Source organism: Lycorma delicatula, chromosome 11 (genome assembly GCF_047948215.1).
Source record: "Lycorma delicatula isolate Av1 chromosome 11, ASM4794821v1, whole genome shotgun sequence".
Classification (NCBI taxonomy): Eukaryota; Metazoa; Arthropoda; class Insecta; order Hemiptera; family Fulgoridae; genus Lycorma; species Lycorma delicatula.
The window spans coordinates 83,068,475-83,093,880 of NC_134465.1; the positions used below are offsets into that span (position 1 = coordinate 83,068,475).

The 25,406-nt window shown below is 32.4% G+C and overlaps 1 protein-coding gene across 1 annotated transcript in view; it reads left to right on the top strand.

Annotated features, from left to right (window-relative positions):
- Positions 1–525: 525 nt before the first annotated feature.
- The window catches only part of LOC142332149 (uncharacterized), a 71,064-nt gene continuing 46,183 nt past the window's right edge, over positions 526–25,406 (top strand). The window contains exon 1 of the mRNA XM_075378416.1: positions 526–742. Coding sequence (XP_075234531.1) covers positions 723–742 — 20 coding nt within the window. The 5' untranslated portion in view covers positions 526–722. The remainder of the gene's footprint in view (positions 743–25,406) is intronic.

The window sequence follows — 25,406 nt, forward strand, 5'->3', positions numbered from 1 at the left end:
GCCGATAAAATGTTACAACTACAATTCACATGTGAAAATTTAGATATGTTTTGGCTTGCTTGTCAAAGTGAATAGAAATTTAGTCACAGAAGCATTGAAAATATTAATCTCTTTCGCCACATCTTACCTCTATGAAAAGGGTTTTTCATCTATGGTTGTACAGAAAACTAAATATAGAAATTGTCTTTTATCAACTGAAAACAATTGGTGGCAGTGAAAGTGTTATAGCTACAGGTAATTGTTACACCTTGAAAATTTACGTTCAAAATAATTTAAAACAATTTTGTATAAATTTTAATCTATTTGAACCATCTATGTATTTACGCCATCCAAAGTTAAATAGTTTAGATAAATTTATTTTAAATATGAAGTTATTTGTATGATGTTTTAGTTCTGAAAAAAATTTCTGTTCTTACATTTTATATTCCTTGTCATATAATTATAATTCTGTCATTAAAATAAAAAATTGTTCATTATAGAAATTTAATTCAACCAGAAAAAATTATTTTTATTTTTATTTTCAGTCTGTGAGTAATGCCCACAAGGATTGGGTTTGTGGATTGGCATTTTTGCCAGTGCAACCTTTATTAGTATCTGTTTGCAGAAGTGGTGTGCTCAGGTTGTGGTCAGAAGATACATGTACTCAGCTTGGTGAAATGAAACTCAGCTAGGTTATGGCATTAATTGGCTTCACCAATTAATGCCATAACCACGAATAATTCATGTGTCTTCACGCATCCAAGTAAGTCATGCAAGTTTTATGAATTAATAATAATAAAAATGTTTAAAAATCTAGCCTATTTACCTATTAGGTTTATTACGATTAAGGTTTTTTTTTTAATTGAGATAAGGAAGGAGGTAAAACCTAAGTCACTGAATTATTTTTGTATTTTTTTTCTCCTTCATTTGATCTCTTGCTCACTATCTTGTACATACCAACTTTGTTTGTACTTTCTCAAAGTAAACTCTAAAGTAAGCTATGTCCATGCTCAATTATTATGCATTAAGATTGAAGCAGTTATATATATTTAATATCTAAGTTCTACAGATCTGATATAAAATACAAAGGATAATTTTTTTTGTTGAAATTTTAGAAGCATCGATGCTATGGTCATTAGCCCCTTCCACATCAAAAGAGAAAAATAAAAGAAATCTTTTCCTCCCTTAAAAAGAACATAAGCAACATAGTCTTGCAATAAGAGAATCTAAAAATAAACTTGTCAATGGTTATTGAAAGCCTGAAAACACAACATAACAAGGGTGTAAAGGCCCTTGTTATTTTAAAACCTTTCTAGCTATTTCTTTTGAAACTTTGTCAAAACTATCAAACAAAACTTCACTGTGATAAAAATTAAAACACACATTGGAAAAACTTTTAAACATAAGATACCACTTAACATCACACAGATCACTTATAACGAAACATCAAAAACACGTATTAAAACTATTTTCTTAATCAAAAAATAAAAATACACTTTTTATTATAAAATTCTTCTTGAAAACATACAATCAATTCTTCTTCAATTCTGTTGGCTGGGTTTCCCTTTAGGACATCCTTTTTTGCTTCTTTTTTCCATCTTCCTAAAGGCCTCAATGTCGAATTCCAAGGTATCTGAGCCCTCGAAAATGTAGTTCAGATCCTCTGCCATTAGTCATTGAGTATCTTCTGCTGCCAACATCAAATGACACCTTTACTTTTCAGAAGTACATTGCACTCGAGACTGGATACACTCACCACTAGAACATGTGGGGCAGCCGAAGTTCTTGGCTAAAGGCCTCCGTGCTTTCAGAGGCTCCATTGTTGGTTGTTTAAAATCTTCCTTTTTCAATATTATCACTTCTGGTTTCACGGATCCCTCAATGAGGATTTTTTTCTTCCTGCACTTTTACTTTAGATGTAATGGCTCAGTTTTTATTTCGGTTACTGTTTTTTTTGGCTTAACTTGTGTACTAGTTGTAGGCTCAAACTTTGGCTTTATGGCGTTCTTTTCCACAGAAACTTGTGCTTCCTTCGGCTTTGGACTATTTCCTCTTGATGGTCATCTTCATTTTTTGATTGATGATTTGTTCAACCATATTTGTAAGTATTGGTGCTATTTCCGATATGTTTTTTAAAGCTACAGGAGCTGCAGTAACCTTTGCATATGAAGAAACCTTTGGTGTTCTGCTGATCACAATCTTACTAGCTTCCAAGTAGCTAACCTTTTGTATTGTCTTGACTTCCTGAGTAGCTACTTCTTCCTTGTAAATAGGACAATTTTGAGATCTAACAGAGTGGTGTCCATGACAGTAGACACATACAGGTGGGTCCCTGCATGGGTCATGAGGATACAATGACTCACCACAGATGCATATTTGTTTCCTGGTACATCTCGCTGCTGTATGTCCAAATTGTTGACATCCAAAGCATCGCAGTGGAGTCAGTATTAAAGTACATACATCCAGTCTATGAAATCCTGCCTTAATCTTTTCCAGACAATTCAGTTTATTAAAGGTCAGGATGTGCGATGCAGAGGGAACAACTTTTTCATAGTGTATTCAATCGTCAGCAAGTAACAACTTTCTGAGCATGTAATTCTTTGATGATTCCTTTTCACTGCAATTCAATGATTCTCTACATGCAACAACACCCTTTGAGGTATTTAATGTACCATTGGGCATGACTTCAACGTCTAGTACTTCAATTTTCTTGGCTTTAAGTAACAGTGACAATTGTAAGTTCTTCACAGCTTCTACAAATAGTGCAACTGCAGTTTTAACATCCTTTACTGGATCTATTGTTGCTTCTGTGATCTCGTGTTGCTCTAGCTACCATGAAAAGGCTGGTCTTAGTAATATCACCCTCTTTTTTCTTGATAACAAAATATTTCAGAATTGATTCACTACTCTTTGGTTAAAACTTTGTTCAATCCATCTTTTCCACAACACAATGAATTCTTCTTTGTTGTTAAACTTGACACTCTTCTTCCTCTTCCTCTGTGAAGACAGAATGAGGCACCAGGATGAGGGTTTTTACGTGGACCCTCTGCCATGGAAGTTGTGGATTTTGAATTATCCATAATCCTATTCTTTGCCTGTCAATATGTTGCAAGATGCAGACAGAGATTGTTGGGTGTACCCTGGATCAGTGATCCTGCCACCTCCTACAAACTTAGCCCAGGCTGGGGAGTCAGGTACAGCCTGATCCAGGATACTGACACCCCAGGTGTCACACCTAGCAATAAGGGCTCTGATACCCTTACTCATGGGACAATCCCTGCCAAGGGCCGAAATGACTGATACACATTGGGTAGCACAAGACTTCGGCAGAGCAAGCTCACAGCACCATACCCTCAACCCGGCTCCACAACCAAGAAGAGAGATGAGCACTCCCTGTCCACACTCTGCTCAGCGTCAGTAAAACAGATCCTTTCTTTTTCCTGTTTAGCCTCCGGTAACTTCAGTTTAGATAATTCTTCAGAGGATGAATGAGGATGATATGTATGAGTGTAAATGAAGTGTAGTCTTGTACATTCTCAGTTCGACCATTCCTGATATGTGTGGTTAATTGAAACCCAACCACCAAAGAACACCAGTATCCACGATGTAGTATTCAAATCCGTGTAAAAAAATAACTGGCTTTACTAGGCTTGAACGCTGTAACTCTCGACTTCCAAATCAGCTGATTGGGAAGACGCGTTAACCACTAGACCAACCCGGTCAGTAAAACAGATCACGGTCATGCTTCCCACCCTGCTGCAAAAACAGCAAAACCGAGAATCACAACTGCAACCAGCTGAACTTAGATTTATATCATATTTTATTCATTATAAAGATGTAGAAAAAAATAAAATAGAAGTTTTCAAGCGCTTTATTATCTCGAAACCTTTAAGTTACAATAATTAATCAGAAATAAAGTGAAAGAGTAACTCTACAGTTTTCCCTATGAGTGTTCAATGTGAGCATGTTTCATCATGAGACACACATCCAACCGATAGGAGGGTTTATCCCATACTTCAACCAACATATCTGGAGTAATGGAAGTGAAAGCTCCTTCAATTCAGTGTCTCAATTTAGATAGATCAATAGTTAGTGGAGACATATACACAAGAACCTTTATAAAACCCCAAAGGAAAAATTGATATGAGGTCAGATCAGGGACCTTGGAGGCTACGCAAACAAGCTCTCATCAAATTCATGCCGTCTGATCCAGCGGTTGTGGAAAATGTCTTTTAATTGATATCATGGAATTATACCATCGAGGAGATGTCTCATATTGTTGCCATATAAAATTCTCTGGTCCATGTTGCATTTGAGGAAAGAGCCATTATATGCAGTATATCCAAATAAGCAACTATTATGCTTACTTCAGCCGAAAAAAAACAGCCTGTAAACTTGCCATCGGAGGACTTTCTGACTCTCAGGTACAAACATTGTGTGTTAATTTTTCCAAAAAAAGTAAAAATGTTAACGCATCACTAAACACAATATAATCAAGAAAGTAAATATAATCTTCACGGTGCAACATTTCTTTAAACATTCCACACTGGCGTTGGGAGTTTGTGCCCAGCGTTCCTAACACATTTTTTAAGACTACCCAAAAAAGATTCTCTGATACATTTAACATTTTCTTCAGATATGCTCAGTCGTCCCATAATCTTCCCTTTACACAGTCTTTTCAAACTGTTTATGCCATTCACAAATCTTTTTGTCATTTGGAGGATAGCAATTAAATTCTCTACAAAACGTATATCAATCTAACTATAGATTTACAGTTAGCAAACTGCAAAACACAGTAGGCTCTCTATTCAGGATTTGCTATCTTTGCTAGTGGTACTACCAAGTAGAAAAGTAGGACTCAATCTACAGTGTAGAACTAAAACTACCCATTTTGTTCTTTGATGTACACATCATCCTAGAGATATATTAAATTAAAACCCCAATATTCTTCTTCTTTTTTTTTTTACACCTAGTACATTAGGTATTTAATAAATTCATTTAAATAAAAAAATAATAATTTTTCAGCGACATTAATATTTTGTCATTACAGCATTCAAATTTTTAAATGTTGAGAACTTTTTATTACGTAATATTCTGTTTTTAATATTAGTGCCCTTTTACTTTATAAACTTAACCTGATCAACCCAAATTTATTATAATATATTTTTAATAAATTCATCAAAAACACTAAAAACAAATATTATATAAAAAAGGAATATTATGCTAAAAAAGAATCTCATATAACAACCACCTTCGATAGGCAACTAGTTATTTTGAAATCACATGGAAATAGAATATTATTTAATTAAAAACCAGTGTTATTAATTACTATTAATATTGTTTAATACAGTTTTTTACAAAGTATATTTTACAGTGTTTTGGAGCAAGAAAAGCTATCCAAATAAAACCTATGGAAAAGCTTTTAACTCAGAAAGTCACATCTATTAATGAAAACAAAGTCTGTTGTATTTTTTGAAAGATGAGCTTGTTTGATAACTATTACATAGATAATACAATCAAGCAGGGATTTTCTCTTCTTTTTATAACAAAAAGAAATCAAACATTCTAAAAGAAGTAGCTGATGCACTCCAAGGTTCAGTCCTTTGGCCAGTGCTAATTTAATATTAATTTATGATTTAACTCTCACTCTGTACGTTTTGTAGATGATACCAACGCAACTGTTAAAACTGAATCCATCAATGAACTATTTCGATAACAAATTTTACCAAAAAAACTAATTTAGTGTTACTCAGTTTGAGAAATTGTAATGTTCTTTCGACCCCAAGATATATTAAATTTTTAGAAGTTAAAACTGGCCTGGTTTTAATTTTGACTTTACTCACAGAATTCAATATAAAAATATCATCAATTCCATTAATCCATTTTGCAACATAAGGATAAGTTATTTTAAATGTTTTAAAATTGCATATCTTGGACATACTCATAACATATAAATTTAGTGTACTGATTTGGGGAGCCATTCTTCACATGCAACACTTTTGCTGTTCAGAGAACAAACATCACTGGGTCCTCAGGTTGGATGTTGGAATAAATTTATTTACAACATATTTGGGCAGACTTGCTTTTATGTATATTATAATACACTCTGTATGTAAACAGTAATCAAGACAAATCTTCGGCTAATATTGATCCACATAGTTGATGTTAACAGTAAAGACTATTACAACTGTCTTATGAGTACAACAGCTTAAAATTAAAAACAAAAAGCTCAAAACATTTAATTTAATAGCCTTCATTAACTGAACAATTTTTTTAATATGGGAATATGTATGAATCAGCTAATGAACAAATAATAGCTAATGTATTATTGCTGTTGTATATCAATATAATAAATACTACTGAATGTTTTCATTTCTATGTAGTTTGTGGTAATTTCTGTAACTGATGTTATTTTAAAAATGCTATTTTACTATTGCATTGCCTAAGAGAAAATTAGAAATATATAAATAGACATAAATATAAAATTGTCACATTTATAACTATTACTAGCTGCAGGGCATGCCTACAGCACTCCTCCAGCCTCCGCAGCTAGGCCCTCCGGGTGGGGTCACGGAATGGGATTATTAGTTGTCCAAAATTGATTACCTCTTATATAAAAGTTTTTTTTTTTTTGAATGATAAAATAATTTTAGGAAGGTATCTGAGAATGGATTTGACAACAAGCTTTGATGGTGATATGTAAGATTATGTGAAAGTCAGCTACAAATTAAAGATTTTATGTTTTTGCCAATTTCTTTTTTATGCGTGATGAATGGCCTAAAGAGTGGGGTGCAAGCACGCATAAGAAAAAATTGGCAAAAGCATCAAATTTTTAATTTGAAGCTATGACTTTCACATAATCTTACATATCACCATCAAAGCTTGTTGTCAAATCCATTCTGAGATACCTTCCTAAAATTATTTTTGACATTTTAGTGCGTTTAATTTAAGAGTGGTGTTTATTTTTACATATATTATATTTTCTACTTTTTAGTCCTCGTAAGTTTATATTTTACACCTGCGCTAGCGTACAAGTTTGAGGGTATTTAGCGAAAGATCGGGCGGTACGATTTACGGTGGGTGAGTGCAATCAAACATGGGGATAAACGACTTAATTTCCGGATAATCAAGATCCGGTCGATCAGGAGTATAGCCGATGCGTTAAACAGTTAGCAATTAACCTGCTGATACATACGCCGTTTGAATCGTGAAAATCGTACGAGCAGTTGCCGAGTTATTACGGTAGCCCGCACCACCTCCCGAATTTCCGAACAGCGCCCTGAGGGCACTTGAAAATATTATCATTCTACGAGCACGGATGGGGCGTCGTCGAGAGGGTCGAAAAATTTTTTAAGGCGTTTTCGAGATATTTGCGATTTTCGTCCGAAAATTGGATCCGGTTAAAAGTACTAAATTTTTCCAAAACTTCGTTATATAATAACATAAGTATACACAAGACCATCACGAGACACGTACTAACGAATTGGGATTTTCCGCTAGTGATCGGTACCTTATGATACTAAGGTAAGGGATGCACAGACAGGTACACATACAAATGTCGTTTAGTAGGGTAGAATTATCTACACAGATAACATTTCTTTTCTCTACCACCAAAAAGGTTTTATTTAAGGGATCATTAAAATACTGAATTTTGGAATAGTCTATTTCAACAAAAATATTAAAACAAATTACAAAGCTGATTAGGAATTGCTTTGCTTTCCTTTTTTTCTACAATAAGTTAAATTATTATGTAATAATTTTCCATTGTAAATCAGTAACATTTGTCCTCAGTCATTCAGTGATATATTTACCAAATGTTAAAATGATTTTGTCATCAGGACACCTAAAATATTTACAATATTAGCTATTTATATTTCTGTACACCTGAAGATGAACACAGGGTTGAAGGAAAAGGATATGCAAAGAACACATAAAGCATGTACATTAAGTAAATGAAAGCATGTTTTTTGCAAGTACAGGTCATTTACAACAATTAAAGTACATTTAAGTGTGCATTGAATTTATGGTGCAGTAGTAATATAAATTTATATTTTAATTATATGTCAAGTCCTAGAGTTCAGTTTTTTGAGTGAAAATGTTAATACAGTTATAATATGTTTATTCAAAACTCATTATGTTAAACTAAATCTTAGGCTGCAAAATTTGATCATTAATATTGATGCTTGCAAACAATTGGATTGTAGGGGGATTTAAAATCAGATGGTAGTGAAATAAAAATTTCAGTGTCCAATTTTACACAATCTATTTCTTAAATTAACAGATGATAATACTAAATGGAAACTGCAAGAAGATGGAAAAATATATGCACTTAATAAAAAAATAAAAACTTAAGAAATCATTATGGTAAATCAACTCTAATATTCTACAGCGAAGAAAAAATAGCAAAAAACTTAAGAGAAGATGCAATAACATAAATTATGTTATTCATAAGTGAAAGAAAATTGAAAAACCACATAGATCAGAAAAAGTGGAATCAATCAATTATAATAAATATCTAGATTAATTATAATTTAATTAAAAATATGTGGAAATTTCAAAAGTATTTCTTAAGAAAAGAAATGTAATCTTTGGTATATTGAGGATATCATTTGTTTTTTTAAGATTCATATTATTCCTCTGTATTGTTAAATTACATTTTAAATTCTAATAATATAAACCACCTAGTACAGGTGGAAGTTTTGTTGAAAAAAATTAATTTAATACAAAATTATTTTGTTAGCAAAAATATTAAAAGCAGTAAGGAGAATTTTATAGTACTATGTAAAAATACTTTTAAAGCAGAAATTAACGAAAGAAATTATACATTTTTGTTCTAAATTAAGAATCAATGCGTAAATATTGTGGTAGAATTAATTCTGTCAATTGTAAAAAAGGTGGCAGATTATATAGAGGAGCTTAATATATTTTTATTCAAGTTACCAGTAATTTTAAGGGGCAATTTTAACACAAAAATAGGAAATTTAGTTCAGTGGCAGAAGGTGAACTTAATTATATAGATATTTTCATGAGCAGGGATTAAAATATTATATGCTAAAAAATTAGTTGTTGATTGATGGAGTGTAGCTCATTTCATAATGGGGGAATGCTAAAGTGATGACACAGGTATACAGTTTTGTTCATATGATGAGTGTGAAAACAACACACACTACCTAGATTGAAACCTTGATTACCAAGATGATAAGGTATTTAAAACATTTTTTCAAAAAAAACAAAAAAACGGCCAAATGCTATATGAATTCCACAACATGCCCTAAAGGATTGGTGATTTTATATAAAATATCATTTTGGAAGGTAGAATAGAGCCAAGAACATTTAAATCCTGGTGCATAATAAAAAAAAGAAAAGAAAATTGAAGTGATCCAAATAAATGTGTTACTCATTAGTACATTGTCAAAAATAGTCACATCCCAATTACGTTAATGGATAAAAAACTGAAGAAGGATCACCTGAAAATTAATTCAGTTTTGCTCCAGTAGTAAGTCCCTTTAAGAGATTTTGTGGATATTTATGAGGCATTTGATTCAATTATGTCAGATTAAAGATAAACTAGGGTCTAAAGGTGTAAGTGGAAAGATTTTAGAGTTTGGGAATTATTTATGTTCAAGCATTTATGATAATTCAGAAGGGATCAATTATCCTGCAGGGATAATTAGGAGTGTTCAACAGGATTATCTCAGCCACAAAATTTTTACTGCCTTGTACGAAGTAAAGTAGTATTGATGATCGTGAAAAATTTTGTTTTGCTGATTTCAACGGAAGTACCCCATTTTGACCATTCCTGAATCCATTTTGACTAGTTTCAGAGTGACTTCTGTATGTACGTATATAAGTATATAATTGTTTTTGAGTTAGGTTAGATATATACATACGTACATACATACAAAACTCAAAAATTATTAGCCGTAGGATGTTGAAATTTTGGATTTAGGGCTGTTGTAACATCTAGTTATGCACCTGCACTTTTGATTGCAATTACTGAACCAAAAGTGCCAAAAATAAAAAATAAAATTGGATTTTGGACTTTTTTTTAGGTGCAGTAATAAGTCGTAGATAAAAGCTTTTCAACATTATATCATAAGTGGTAGATATTTTCATTGGTTCCAGAGTTATAGCAAAGTACAATTTTAATTAATGAAATATTTGGATATTAGAAGTGAAGGCACATCAGTTCAAATCAGACTTCTTCTTTTTTTTAGTAATTGTAAAAAAATTACAGTAAGTAATTATTCAATAACAATAAAAAAAAAATTAAAAAAATCAGAAGTTAGTGAAATAAAATTTTATGTACTTTTAAAAATATGTATGTATAACTTAATAGACATTATTACATATGTGTGTATATGTAATATATTTGGTGAAACATCTGATTTATTTAATTTATAAATTATAATTTATAAATTTAAATGTAATATATATAATATAATATATATATTTTTAAATGAAAATTATAATTTAGAATTGTATTATTTTTTAATTTTCTAGTTTAACTTCTGTTTAATTTTATTTAATTATTCTGGAATTTATGTTTAATTTTATCTACATTAAAGTTAACTACATAGTGACTGAAAAATAGACCCTCACAAGATCAACATAGACCCTCACTGAGTCATAGATGCCTGATCTTTAATAAAATGCAAAAAATTCTTATCTTTTTGTTCATTACTCCTCTGATATTGTCGGACAATATACTTCCTAAGTTGGAGTTGATCATCATTTCATTTATTTGTTTTTTGTTGCCAATCATTTAATCACTCTTTGGTTTGATATAATTCTTCTGATCTTAATTAGTGTACAAGTTCTCTAGTTTTCAAATTTATTTTATATTTAACATCTTCTCTTAATCTTTTTATTCCTTTTTTGGTTTTAACACTTTCTTTCTCTTTATATTTATCATCTCTTAATTTTTCTATTCTTCCCTTCTTAATATTTTCTTTTTCTTCATATTCATCTTGTCATTTTTTTGTATACTTCTAAATGTTATTTTTTTTCCTGTATGATTGTTTCTTTTTCATTTTTATTATTCACCAAATAATCCAATAATAAAAACTGAATATTTTACATCGTAAGGTTGAAATTAACATTTGTAACCAGTATATAAATAAACAGAATAGTTTAATCATTATTGACTTTTATTTATGTGACATATCAGAAATCTGAAACTTTTGTTTCAGATCAACAACTCACAAAGATACGAATAATACTGATCTAGTAATAAAGGGACTTTTACTCTATCCTAATATTTCATGTAAGATTGTTGAATTAATCAACAATATTAATAATATTTACTTTTGTAAATATTTGATGTTAATAAGAACTAATATTTCAGCAATTGTGTAACTGTACACTTTATTAAAGAATGGAGGATCAAATCTCACTTTCAAATGAAACAAGTTTGTAGCAAAAAATGTGTATATATAATTTAAGAGGTGTACAAGGAAGTCATTTGGTGTCTGCATCAGATTTTCATATATTGATTACAAAACACAAGACGAATCAAATGGACTAGTAACATCTATCTGAGTATGTCAATGAAGAAGATAACTTATAAGGCTGCAACTATGGAGCATCACGACCTCTCTCAATGAAAGCATGATTCAATCCAATGGAAACTTCCTTCCTCACCTTCAGGCAATATATCAGTTGTGTTAAAGATTAATAAAATAATAATTTTAAGGGAAAGCATGTATTAACCCAACACAGCAGCTGTGTATTGCATGAAATGTAGCAATTCTGTTTGATGGTAATAAATCTGCAAAATAAAAATTAATTAGATATCTTGAAAGGTCATGTTAATGTATCACTCATTTGCTACACAGGTATTATCTTAAAGGATTCATGAGTTGGACGTGGAAGCACAGAATGCAAAAGTGCTGGCCTGACTCATATTATTGTTATATAAATATATATGCTTTCCTTTCCATGTAAGTACATCATGCTAATGTAATTGAGTCATCATGTCTTTATAGAAACATTATAAGATAAGTAATCAGCCATTTGGATGCAAGTTATCAAGACAGAGTCTTGATATAACAATTCTTTTGATATTTTTACTGGCCAGAAATTCCTGGATGTAGTATATTAAGTTTCATGCATGCCCCATTACAGATCTACATATATGCAATCTCTCTTCCTGTTATTAATAAACATTAATGCTTTCAAAATATTCTTTCATTAAAGATACTCAGATTTATTAATTACGAGAATCATCCAACTGTACAAGCATGTTATCATATTTTAGAACATTTTTCATCTAATATTTTTATTACTCTAATGAGCCAGTTTAGCCCTGTCTAGAAAATGTAATGAGCTTAACTGGTAGAGATACAAATGAACTATAAATATATATGTCGTGAAGGTAAGTTTGAAATTCTGTGATAAAATTTTAATGCCCTAAGACAGATAATGTCTTCTTGTATAGTCTAAAATCAATAAATAAAATAATATTTAACTAATAATGTTTGATAATAAAAAGACTGTAATTAGTAATAAAGGAAGACTAGGGTAACAGGAAAATTGTGATGCTTTGGGAAGATAATATTGGATTTATTTGTTATTTGGTGGCTATTAACTAGATAAGAGAATCAGGAAGTTGAATTGGATTTTTCCGTTTTATTATTTTACCTTGTATAGCATTTTTTATACTCACTCTTTCTTCTGGGTTACTCTGTGTGATTCACAATACCTCATAACTGACAACTTAGCTCTATCTTTCAAGATATTAATTAATTTTTATTTTGCAGATTTATTAACCTCAAACAGTATTGTAGCATTTCATGCGATGCACAGTTGCTGTTGGGCAAATATATGTTGTTATTTTGTTTAAATGATTATTTTATTAATCTTTTTCACAACAATTTTATTCACTAACTAGTACAAGAATTATGTTTTCATTTTTTTATTTATTAGAAAGCCAGAAATAGGTCACAACAAACTGAGGGTGTGACAGTTAAAATATTAATCAATCTCTGCTATCAGTTAAAAAATGCATATTTGAACTGCTCGTATTAAAAATAGGAACCATGCTTGAGAATGTGTATTAGAAGAGAAACGTACTTTTGTGAGCAAAAATACATGCAATATATTCACATTCATACTAAGCATGTACTCATACTATATACAGTATATATAATATTATTATGCAATACTGTACTACAGTTACATACAGTACTATTTTAACAATTTGGTTCCTGCGAAGTTTATTAATAAGGAATTTCTTCCTATTTATGGTGAAAAATGTTTGTTACATAAAATACTGCAAAACTAGGGTTATAAATTCTCTTATCAACATCCAACATCTTTGGAAGACCAACTTTGCTGTTCTGCCTTCATATTGTGACAGAACTAACTGTCATATGGAGAAGATTATTTCAGTTGAAAGGTATGTAAAAAATAACAAATAAATAACAAGGTTATTAACTTCAATATGGTATTTATATGGTGTAGCTGCCTACATAATGATAGTTTAAATTGAGTTTCCAAAGTATATGCCCATGTTGGGTGCTCTGACAACTTATTGTGGAACACAGCACAAATCAAATGGGCTTGTAACAATGAGGCATCATTCATCCCTCTCAATCAAAGCACGATTCAATTCAATGGAAACATCCTTCCTTAGCTTCAGGCAACAGATTTCAGTTTATGCTCTCACATACGCCTACAGTATTTTGGATTTTGAAGAGTGCTCCTAATCCATTTTTAGAAATATGGTGATACTCATTTCATGTTATACTTAAAATTAGAAGGTTTGAAGTTTCTTTTTTGAATATCTATCCTATTATTTTTAATTTACAGTAATGATTTTCCATAAAAGTTGAAATACAGAATGAAAGTAAAAATTTTCCAAACTGTTGAATAGAATTAAATTTTGCATTTTATCTTTTACTAACCACTAGACAATGTAAATTTATTTCAAATTATTACTTGTACAGGCTTTTTAAATTGCATTAATAAATTGCTATAAAAACTAAAAATAGTAACAAAATTTGTTTTTGATTAAACATTTTTTTTTTTATTTTGTAGAGATCTACATAAAAAGTGACCTTTAGAGTAACAACTAAAAGAAGATATTACTTTTTAACAAAAGAACTTTTATACAGTTTGCAATTTCCAGTGTAAATGCTTTAATTTGTATATAATTTGATATATATATATATGAATTTTTTAGCAGAAATAAGAATTTTCATTTTTCATGATAACATTCAAGACTGGACAGCTGAAATTCTTTGGTCTCTAATGATACAGGAGAACTGGAAATCCATCTTGATTAAAAGAAAAGTATTTCACTTAAACTGGGTTTGTTTCTAAAAACCTATTTCAGTAATTATTCAAAAGGCTAACCATAAATGAATTTAATCCCAAAAATTTAACTAGTTTTCCAAATTTAACTAATTATTTTAGATAAGAACTGGCAGTTGTAAAATAATGTTTAAACCTTTACAAAAGGATACTTTACTTAATCGGATTAATTTTAAAAAAATGTGATTAGGACTTGCTTTTGGTAAAAAAAGAAGATTTTTACATCAATCTGTCCAGAATTTGGCTTGTTTAATCTATTTGAACTGTAATACTAGTAAGTCAAAGTAATAATCTTTATAAATTTAGATTAAATAGATTATTAATTTAGAATAACTTTTACAAAAAAAAAAGGTACATCCCACATTACTTGGAAGATCTCAGGGAACAGGATTCTGGAAATTGAAAGCTGTGAAGAAATGCTAAAATTCTAATAGTTGAATTCACATTCAATAAATTAGTCTCTGCTGATCTATAGTTTTTGCTTGATGATGCAGTTTCATTAGATACTGTTAAGAAGTTTAAAATAAAAACAAATATGGAATGCATTAAACCTATTAAAACTTCCTTTGAGAAAAGAATAGGATAAGATAAAAAAATGGAGAGAAACTGATGACTGAGGAGAATAAACATTAATTAAAAGCATATTAAAGAACTTTAAGATGATAAATAAATAGTCTTTGAGAACGAAGTGGGAGGAGAAAATTGGCTCTTTATTATCTATAAAATATCTCTTTATTATAAATTAATGTATTACTAAAAATAATTTAATCCCAAACTTTTTTACTTTTTAGAATGCAAATTAAAATATTTGCGTAACATGATACATTATTTTAAATGCAGTGAACATCAAATCATTAAGACTTGTTCTTAGATAAATCAATCTGAACAGAGGAAGTATCTTTTTCATACAATCATGTATGAAAGCAACTATCTTTTCCATACAGTTCATGTTATTAGTGTTTGAAACTAAAGCAAGTTTCAAATTCTGACTGGCAGTTTATTAATTTGTTTTTAAATTGGTAAATGTAAGTTTTTTTAAAAGTATTATAACTTTTTATAAATATATCAAATCTCCATTAAATTATTATTTTCATACCTTCTGATTCGTTATTTTCAATATTCTCATAGAACATTTGTTTATTTTTTAATAAATGATCTACCACATTAGACATTTTTCTATGCTACTTTTTTAAAAGCTCTGAGTTCTGTTTTTTTGTACCAGATTTAATACATCTCTTTGTTATCAACTGAATTTATTGATTATGAACTTTTGCGATTTATAAGCTAAAGTATACGAACAGTTAATTGAAAGTTCTGGCAAATTTGTACAGGCAGGATATTTAACATCTAATTTTGACAGCTTTCCTTCATTAAATACAAAATAAGACCTCTAGAATGAAACATAATCCAATAAGGATCAAATTCTACTCAAATCTTTGAGTAACTCTCAAACAGGAGACTTAATATTAAGGAGTAAATTTATGGAAAGATTTATTTAATCATCCCAGGAGACTTGACTATTTATTTAAATAAAAATAAAGATAAATAAATAAATACTGCATAATAAAGTTAATCAGAAAGTTTTGTTAAACTCACCAAAAATGTAAAAATGAAATGTATCAAATGATTCATTTATTAACAATATGTTACTTCTAGAAAACAAGCTGATATATATTCATAAACTAAGCAGAATTTTTTAAATCATACTCATTTTCAACAACATGCAAAAACTGAATTTCCTTAATTACTGAGTGTTTTTCTTCTTTCTTTGAATTTATATGGAAATTTTACTCTCCAAGACAACTAAGCTACTTCATCGAGCTTTTATGGTACAAAAAGAACTTTATGAATAGAGATCCATGTCCAGTATACAGATTAATATTAAAATTCCACTGATAATGTTTTAATGTAATCTGCTAATAATCACAAAAATCTATCAAATATAATACTTGATACTTTTACATTACTGAAAATAGAGACCAAAAGACTGTGCAATAGAAAAAAATATGACCAAATTAAATTACTGTTCAACTAAAGTTGAATTAAGGAGAATGCATTCTTGTGGATTTCCCTGTGCAACAACAATATGCACATACCTCCAGAAGAACCAAACCTCTCTTGTATTCAGCATTAGCTTTTACCTTGGGAAACCGCAGGCTATCATTTTTTATTCAAATCTTATGATGGGAAATTAAGTGCCATTCAACCAGTGCATTTCAGCTGTAGGTCAAAGTTCAGAACACAATGAGACTACACATCGATGAAGAATATGATGAATTCATGAATTCAACTGTTTTTCTTTTAAAGAAAAGTGCTTGCAAATTACAGAAAAACCAGTTAAAGAAAGGAATCTCTTCTCATCTTCCTATTCACATGTGTTTTTTGTCAGGAGTCTTTCACTCAGAGATCTACTTTAAAGTCACACTTATCTATTCATGTTGTCAAAAGAAACTTAACATGTAATTTTTCTAAAAAAACATTTATTCGACGCAGTAATTTAAAAATACATATCTCTACTAATACAAATGAGAAAAAATTCACTTGCAATTTTTGTAAAAAAATGTTTAATCGAAGCTGTAGTTTAAAAACCACATCTCTCTATTCATACTGGTGAGAAAAAGTTTACTTGTGATTTTTGTAAAAAAACTTTAAATCGAAGCTGTAATTTAAAAACACATCTCTCTGTTCATAATGGTGAGAAGAGATTCACTTGTAATTTTTGTAAGAAAACATTTAGTGGCAGGAATAATTTAAAAAGACATCTCTCTATTCATACCGGTTAGAAAATGTCATATGTAATTTTTATGTAAAAACTTTTACACAAAAGTCAAATTAGGTTACAGAGTGATATAAATTGTCTCTGTTATAGGGTCTTGGCAGTTTGTGCCTAGTTTTTTCTTTTTACATTATTGCATACACTATTCTAACCTAATTAGTTTATTAATAAGATCATTTGGAACCATTTATATTATGTAAAATTCTGTTAAAAAGCTTTGTAATAACTGCACATTCCATGATTCATATTTCCTTTATTTACGGTTGACTAAAAAGTAATGAGCCTTTGGAGTCCAAAATGTAGAATACATTTATTGTTATTGAAAAAAACATTATGAGACTACCTAGACCATATTTTTCGATAACCTTCTGCCACTTTTCTGTCAACACCATAAATCCTACACTATAGAACTTCTAAGGTTTCCGTTCTTAAAATTGTGATACATGGTTTTCACAGGCCTTTTTTGAAACTAATTTAACACCATTCAGGGAGTTATTGCGGAGACTGAAACAAGTAATATGCTAATGGTGCTAGGTCCAGGCTATATGGTGGATGCATCATAACCTCCCAGTCAAGTTCTTGCAATTGTTGATAGGTCGTTAAAGATGTCGCAGTCTGGCGGTTATCACTGTGGTGTATGACATCCTTTCTGTTTAGTAATTCGTCGTTTTTTTTTAATTGCTAAGTGCAGTCACACTAAATGCCATCAGTACAGGTTTGAGTCTATCATACTACTTGGCAGCAGCAGCTTGTGATACACAATGCCCTTCCAGTTACACCTAACACACATAATCTTCCTGGTTATCAGTGTGGGCTTTGTCACAGACTATGGAGTTTCTCCTTGTTGCAGTCACAATCTTTTTCACCATTGTGTTCTTAGGTTATCCACTTTTCATCACTCATGATCATCCGGCTTCAGAAATGGCTCAGTTTTGTGACGTTTCAGTAGAGATTCACAGATAGAAATTCAATTGAGTAAAGTTTTTTCAGTCAGATTATGTGGCACCCAAATGTCAAGCTTATTTTTGTAACTGGCTTTCTCTGAATGGACTAACAGTGTTTGATGATGGGTGTTAGGCCACTGGCAATATCATGAAGGCTTGCACGGTTAGACTTTTGCCAGAATATCATTCACTTTCTCTGTGATTTTGTGGCTGGTCTTCCACTGCAAGGAGCATCTTGGACATAAAAATTTCCAAAACAAAAGCGGCTGAACAATCTTCTGGCTGTTGTTTTTGATGACATATCTTGCCCATAAACAGCACAAGTTTCTTCACGGTCCTGCGCAGCATTTGCATCTTTATCAAAATAAAATTGTAAGATGTTCATCAGTTTTGCTGAACGTCCACTGATTTTCATAGCATAATACCATACGTCCAAGTATAAGAATTGCAACATTTTTTGCACATCTAGTAGCTTCAACTGCCAGCTGTCAAATAACGTTCAGCCTGACTCACTGCTGTCTTCCATTCATATGTCTTACATTCATATTTTTTTAATTTGTTTCTGAAATACTGTTATTTTTTTAAATAATAAAACCAACATAAAATACACTAAAAAATTTAAAAAAAATTTTGTTTAACAAATGATGGCTTAGTATACATATAATAAATGGTAATTTTTAATGCAAAATATATTTTATTGTATTTATAAAATCCTTATTACCTAACCTAACTAGAATATGTTAATGATGTTTTCATATCGCCTATAAATAACACTAAAATTATTTTACACTGCGATTGAAATCATTGTCTTTAGTACTAAACGTTTTATTATTTATTATTTTGACTGTTATTAGTTTTTTAGTGTATAAGTTATTTTAATACACGCAGCTACACCTAGCCCAACATCGCACTTCGTGCACTGGTATCTTTATGCTTTACGCTTTTTATCGTGTAAATACACAACATATCTTCTTGAAACATTTGCTCTCTTCCGTTTGTAGATACATAAAGACTTTCCTTCAACCTCAGAGGATCATCTTCTAGCGATGGTTTTCCTGTTTTCGCTTTGGCCACATATTGTTTTTCAAAAATTGCTTCCACCAAAGCCTCTCTAAATTACAGATGTGTGTGTACTGTCCTCCACATTTTTGATTCAAAATATGCGCTCTGAATATGCACATATTTAGGTGTTGTTTGAATTCCTTAATACCAAATTTTGTGTCTTTTTCGTTCAAGAGAGTATGCGACAAGCATCTGATTCATTTTACCAACACTCCCCATATAAATGTTGTAATCATTTATAATTGAAGGAATGATGACATTTTGCCCTTTTCTTGTTACATCAACTGGAAGAACTTCGTGCTGAGACAAGCACAGCACATCCCTTGTCTTACACCACTTCAATAGCATCATTTGATCGGACTTTTCATTCGATGCTATCATTTAATTTTTCTTCTATTTTTGTTTTACTGTTTAGTACTGTTTCACTTCCGATATATGCAGGGTGATTCAAAGAAACGGGAAATTTTGAAAGTTGTGTTGGTAGCCACTTGATTTGGTACCACTTGTTAAGTGGCGCGAGCCTCTCTAACCTAACCTGCCATTTAGTTGTCATGGATCCTTGGAGCGGTGCGCAACGTGCATTTGCTATCAAAGCATTTTACAAAAACAATGACAGTGTGGAAGAAGCGCGTAGAGAATTTCGCCGACATTTTAATCCGGGACGGCACGACCGTGTTCCATCAGCACATGCAATTAAAACATGGATATCTAATTTTGAGGAAACCGGTTCGGCAATGAAAAAGAAACCTCCAGGCCGTGAGCGAACCGTCAGTACACCACAAAACGTTCAAGCTTTACAAGATGCTGTCACACGAAGTCCACATCGGTCAATCCGTCGTCTCTCAGCATCTTTACAATCGCATAGTTCAAGTGTTCCAAGAATGTTAGTGAAGGACTTGCAATTCCATCCGAACAAGTTGCAGATCGTCCAGGAACTGAAACAGAACGATGCAGTTGTGCGAGCACAATTCTGTAATATAATGCTTCAGAAGATAAACGATAACGAAGAGTTTGTTCACGAACTGTGGATGTCAGACGAAGCCATTTCCACCTCAGTGGATTTGTTAACGAGCAAAATTTCAGATACCGGGCACAAGAAAATCCTACGCAGCTACACCAGGATCCGTTGCACAGCCAAAGAGTGACCGTGTGGTGTGCTATGTCACCTTACGGTGTTATAGACCCTTATTTTTTTGAGGATGACAACGGTCTTGCGATTACAGTGACGTCGGCTCGTTACGTAGCCGTGCTTGAAACCTTTGTTGTGGAACAACAAAAGAGATTTCCACCGATTCTTAACACAGCCTGGTTTCATCAAGACGGAGCAACGTCACATACTGCACGAATATCGATGGCAGCTGTACGCCGATTGTTTGGATAACGTGTCACTTCACGAAACGGTGACATTAGATGGCCTCCCCGATCGCCTGATCTCTCAACTTGCTTTTACTTTTTGCGGGGTCACCTTAAAAGCAAAGTGTTCCACAGTAGACCTGCTACAACGGAAGATGCGGAAATTCCAGTTGAGATGTTACGTCAAACCATGAACAATTTAACGAAGAGACTTCGTGAGTGTTTACGTAGAAGAAGAGGTCACATGCAAGATATCATCTTTAAAAAATAAACTAAAATGTATGTATCCTAAAATGGCAACATTTGTACAATTCCATGAAATAAAATTCAATTTCTAAAAAAATTTTTCATTAACGTTATTTAATTTTTAAAATATCCCGTTTCTTTGAATCACTCTGTACATCCAGCTTATAAATGAATCCTGACTTTATTCAGACAAAACATAGATTTTGATTGTAAATCTAGCAGCTCGTTTGATTCTTATAACCGGACGAAACTCAACCGTACTTTTCACAACAAAGGCATTCATAGATAGATAGTTTCCTCTCTGGTGCGTAAACGGAAGAAAATTTTTCAGTTACATATTCTACGACAGGTTTTATCTTATGTAATCTGTTTTTTTTGAGTCGGAACATTATATATATTTTTTTTTTTTGTCTTCAGTCATTTGACTGGTTTGATGCAGCTCTCCGAGATTCCCTATCTAGTGCTAGTCGTTTCATTTCAGTATACCCTCTACATCCTACATCCCTAACAATTTGTTTTACATATTCCAAACGTGGCCTGCCTACACAATTTTTCCCTTCTACCTGTCCTTCCAAAATTAAAGCGACTATTCCAGGATGCCTTAGTATGTGGCCTATAAGTCTGTCTCTTCTTTTAACTATATTTTTCAAAATGCTTCTTTCTTCATCTATTTGCCGCAATACCTCCTCATTTGTCACTTTATCCACCCATCTGATTTTTAACATTCTCCTATAGCACCACATTTCAAAAGCTTCTAACCTTTTCTTCTCAGATACTCCGATCGTCCAAGTTTCACTTCCATATAAAGCGACACTCCAAACATACACTTTCAAAAATCTTTTCCTGACATTTAAATTAATTTTTGATGTAAACAAATTATATTTCTTACTGAAGGCTCGTTTAGCTTGTGCTATTCGGCATTTTATATCGCTCCTGCTTCGTCCATCTTTAGTAATTCTACTTCCCAAATAACAAAATTCTTCTACCTCCATAATCTTTTCTCCTCCTATTTTCACATTCAGTGGTCCATCTTTGTTATTTCTACTACATTTCATTACTTTTGTTTTGTTCGTGTTTATTTTCATGCGATAGTTCTTGCGTAGGACTTCATCTATGCCGTTCATTGTTTCTTCTAAATCCTTTTTACTCTCGGCTAGAATTACTATATCATCAGCAAATCGTAGCATCTTTATCTTTTCACCTTGTACTGTTACTCCGAATCTAAATTGTTCTTTAACAACAAGATTATTATGATAATAATAATAATTATTATTATGATTAAAAGAATAGGTAATTTACCCATTCGATATTTCTTGTGTCTTTGAATAGGCCTATATGCATCACCTGCACCGACCTCATTGACATAATCAGCATCAGGTAATAACAACAATACGTCTTCAAATTGAAGTAAGCAATAACATTGTAATCAGTCGAAACGTTTATGCTCCGAAAATATCTGGCTATTTAACAACGTGAACACCGTACGGATCGAATGCAACCTTATACGAGGCTCTTATACGAACGGATCAGAAGTACTCGTGTTGCATGAATTTATATTTTATTTTTTGATAAGCGTACCGCCTGGTTTCAAAATAATCGAATCGCCGAAGAATATAATATATCTACCGGTAAATACAAAGAGTTTAGACGAGATCGCTATAAAATTTACCGATCAAGACGGAAAACTGATCAAAAAACTGGAAAAATCAAAATAAAAGGAAAACCAACCGACCGATGGGAATAATATACAATAACGATGGTAGTAGTAGTAGCGAATTGAAACGCAGATTGGTCAGTCGACGTGCAAACACCAAAGCGTTAACATCGCGTAACGTGTTGTTTCTTCAAAATCTTACAGTTTTACAGTTGTGGTGAACCGTAATGGCAGCAATAGGGACGAATATGTTGGACATTGGTGAAAGTGTTTCTTTCGATAACACATCACCCAGTACGAATATCATACTCATCTACCGTACGCTTCGTCGACTTTCAACAACAACGATGAAATTCGGATACCGATACACCAAAAGGATGTGTACACGTTACCGCATAAAAGCTTTTTGATGGTCGAAAGGACGCTAACTACTAAGGCAGGTGATAAAATGGCAACAGAATCGAGGTTAAAAAACAACGAGATACCATTTCTCTTCGAGAAGATACGATACGAGATAAACGGAACGGATATGTGTCGTGTCCAAATTTTGGAATAACGACAACGATAAAGAATATCCTATCATTGCGTAAAAGTGAAAAAAATATTTTGGAAAATTTCGGGTGGAAGTTCGATGTGACGAATAAATTCGTTTTGGATGATACCACGGGAAGATTTTGTTTCTACGTACCGTTGCGTATGCCGATGGGTTTTGCCGAAGACTACACACACATAATATTGAACGTCAAACAAGAATTGGTTTTGCTTAGATCTTCCAACGACGTGAACGCACTAGTATCTAACAAGGAGGCACCCGATTCCAAGTTGAAAGCGACTAAGTTAGCGTGGAAAATTCCGTATGTTCACGTTGCTGATACGATGCGATTGCAGTTGTTGAAGGTAGTAGAACAAGATAGACCGTTAGCGATAGCTTTTCGTTCATGGCAAATCCACGAATATCCGGCTCTACCACAAACAAACACATTCATGGACGGTAAAGACATGTGCACAAACGGAGAAACCGAGATACGTGATATTCGGTTTACAGACGGACAGAAAAGGTAAAGCTACAAAGTAACTGACACTTCGATATGTCCGAATTGGTAAACGTTCGTCTGTATTTGAATTCGCAATACTATCCGTACGACAATCTACAGGGTGATGTGAATATGATGTAAGAAATGTTCGCCAGCTTTCGGTCCGGTTATTACAACAAACCGGAGGACGAGTGTCCTACTTACAGTTTGGAAGATTTTAAGACCAGTCTACCGTTAATAGTTATCGACTGTTTCCGTCAGAACGATTCGCTAAAAACAGGTACTGTAGATGTACGTATCGATTTCGAGACCAAAAACAATATACTAGCCCACACGACCGCCTACTGTCTCATTATACATGATACCATCGTCACATACACTCCGCTTTTGGGAATAGTGAAGAAGGTTATGTAATGCGGGAGGTATTTAAAATCGAACTATTAATGGGAGACCTTTCGCATGAAACCGATACGATGTAGACTGATTTTTTCTGCACCATTAACATAAGTTATGTTAACATAACGATAACGTTATGTAAACATAACGTTATATGTACATAACGTTACATCTACATAATGATGGTGATGAAATTACTATGTTAACATAACGTTACATATACATAAAAATGATGATGTTACTACGTTATCATAATGATGATGTTTTTGTAGAAGAAAAAGTGGAGGGGGTTAAGTGAGTTTATATGTTATGCTTGCTTTGTCTATAACATACAATCATTCGCAAGAAGAAAATAAAAATTTAAAAAAATATATAAAATGGAAAAAACGAAATATAAACCAGTTTGAGTGTTTTATAATAGGCCTTTAGGGGAGATTTCACTCATGTGAAAAAAACCTCAACGCGCCGCGGTTGCTACCTCCAGGATGGTGTGGAAATGCAACTAGTAAATAGGTACAGTTTCAAGATGGATGTTGATATAGCCGCATCGGATTAGATTATTTCTGCTAACGTCGTGTAAGGACATTGCTACATCTAATTAAAATTGTAAACGCGGCGTTCGATATCCTTTGTTGGATTTAGCATACAGTAACATCTCGAAAGTTTCGTTTCCGGTTACTTACGCTATTAAAAGTGCTGACTATGCATAATCGTTTCTTAGAATTACACGATTAACATTGTTCAAGGTTACTCGTAAAATGATAAGTGGCTTCATTTAACGTCAGTTTGGGTGTGGCACTTTAGACGGTTATGTTCCTATTGATTGTGACGTGTGTGCGTGACGTCAAGTTTTGTTTTTTTTTTCTTAGAATTATACGATAGTAGTCGTTTCTTAGTTTGTGTAACATGGTATGCCGTTTCCGGTTACTTACGCTGTTAAAAGTGCGGAGTACCCACGGTCGTTTCTTAGAATTAAACGATTAACACTCGTAAAATGACACGATTGCTTCAACGTCAAAGGCCTTGTATCTGTGCTGCGCATGCGTAACCGCTTTGAATCCTACGCTGTGATTGGACGGAAGGGTATAGCACTGTAACGGCTGTTCAAAATAGGATGTTCAACCTTAGGTCATGTTCGTCAGCTGTTCTTCAGTCGCGCGTCACACTTCGAACTGTCAACAACTCGGTGCCGCTACGTCAACGCACGCACGCGAACACGGTATAGTTGTGTGTAGATAGATAGGTTTGTGTGTTAGTGTACAGATTGATATGACGTTAAGATTCGCAGCTTATGTAGAACATTTTTTACTCGTTACATCAGGGAACCGCTGCAGCCGATCGGTTTAAGGCGTCAGTCAATCGCGTCCCGTCATGACTGGGTTCGAGTCCTAGCCGAAGTTTTTTCACTTCAAATTTTATTTATTTATATAATTCAAACCGACCGGTATACAACAGCTGATCAACAGCGGTACCAACCTTTAAATTAATTATTATAAATAATATTCAAAGCGAATATATTACTCAAGCTGGTATCCCTGTAAAATTTGAAATATCCCGTTAAAGGAAAAGGGAAATACCCATATTGGAATATTAGATTCCAAGATGGCGGATCCAAGATAGGGACGGCCGCCATCTTGGATTTGGCG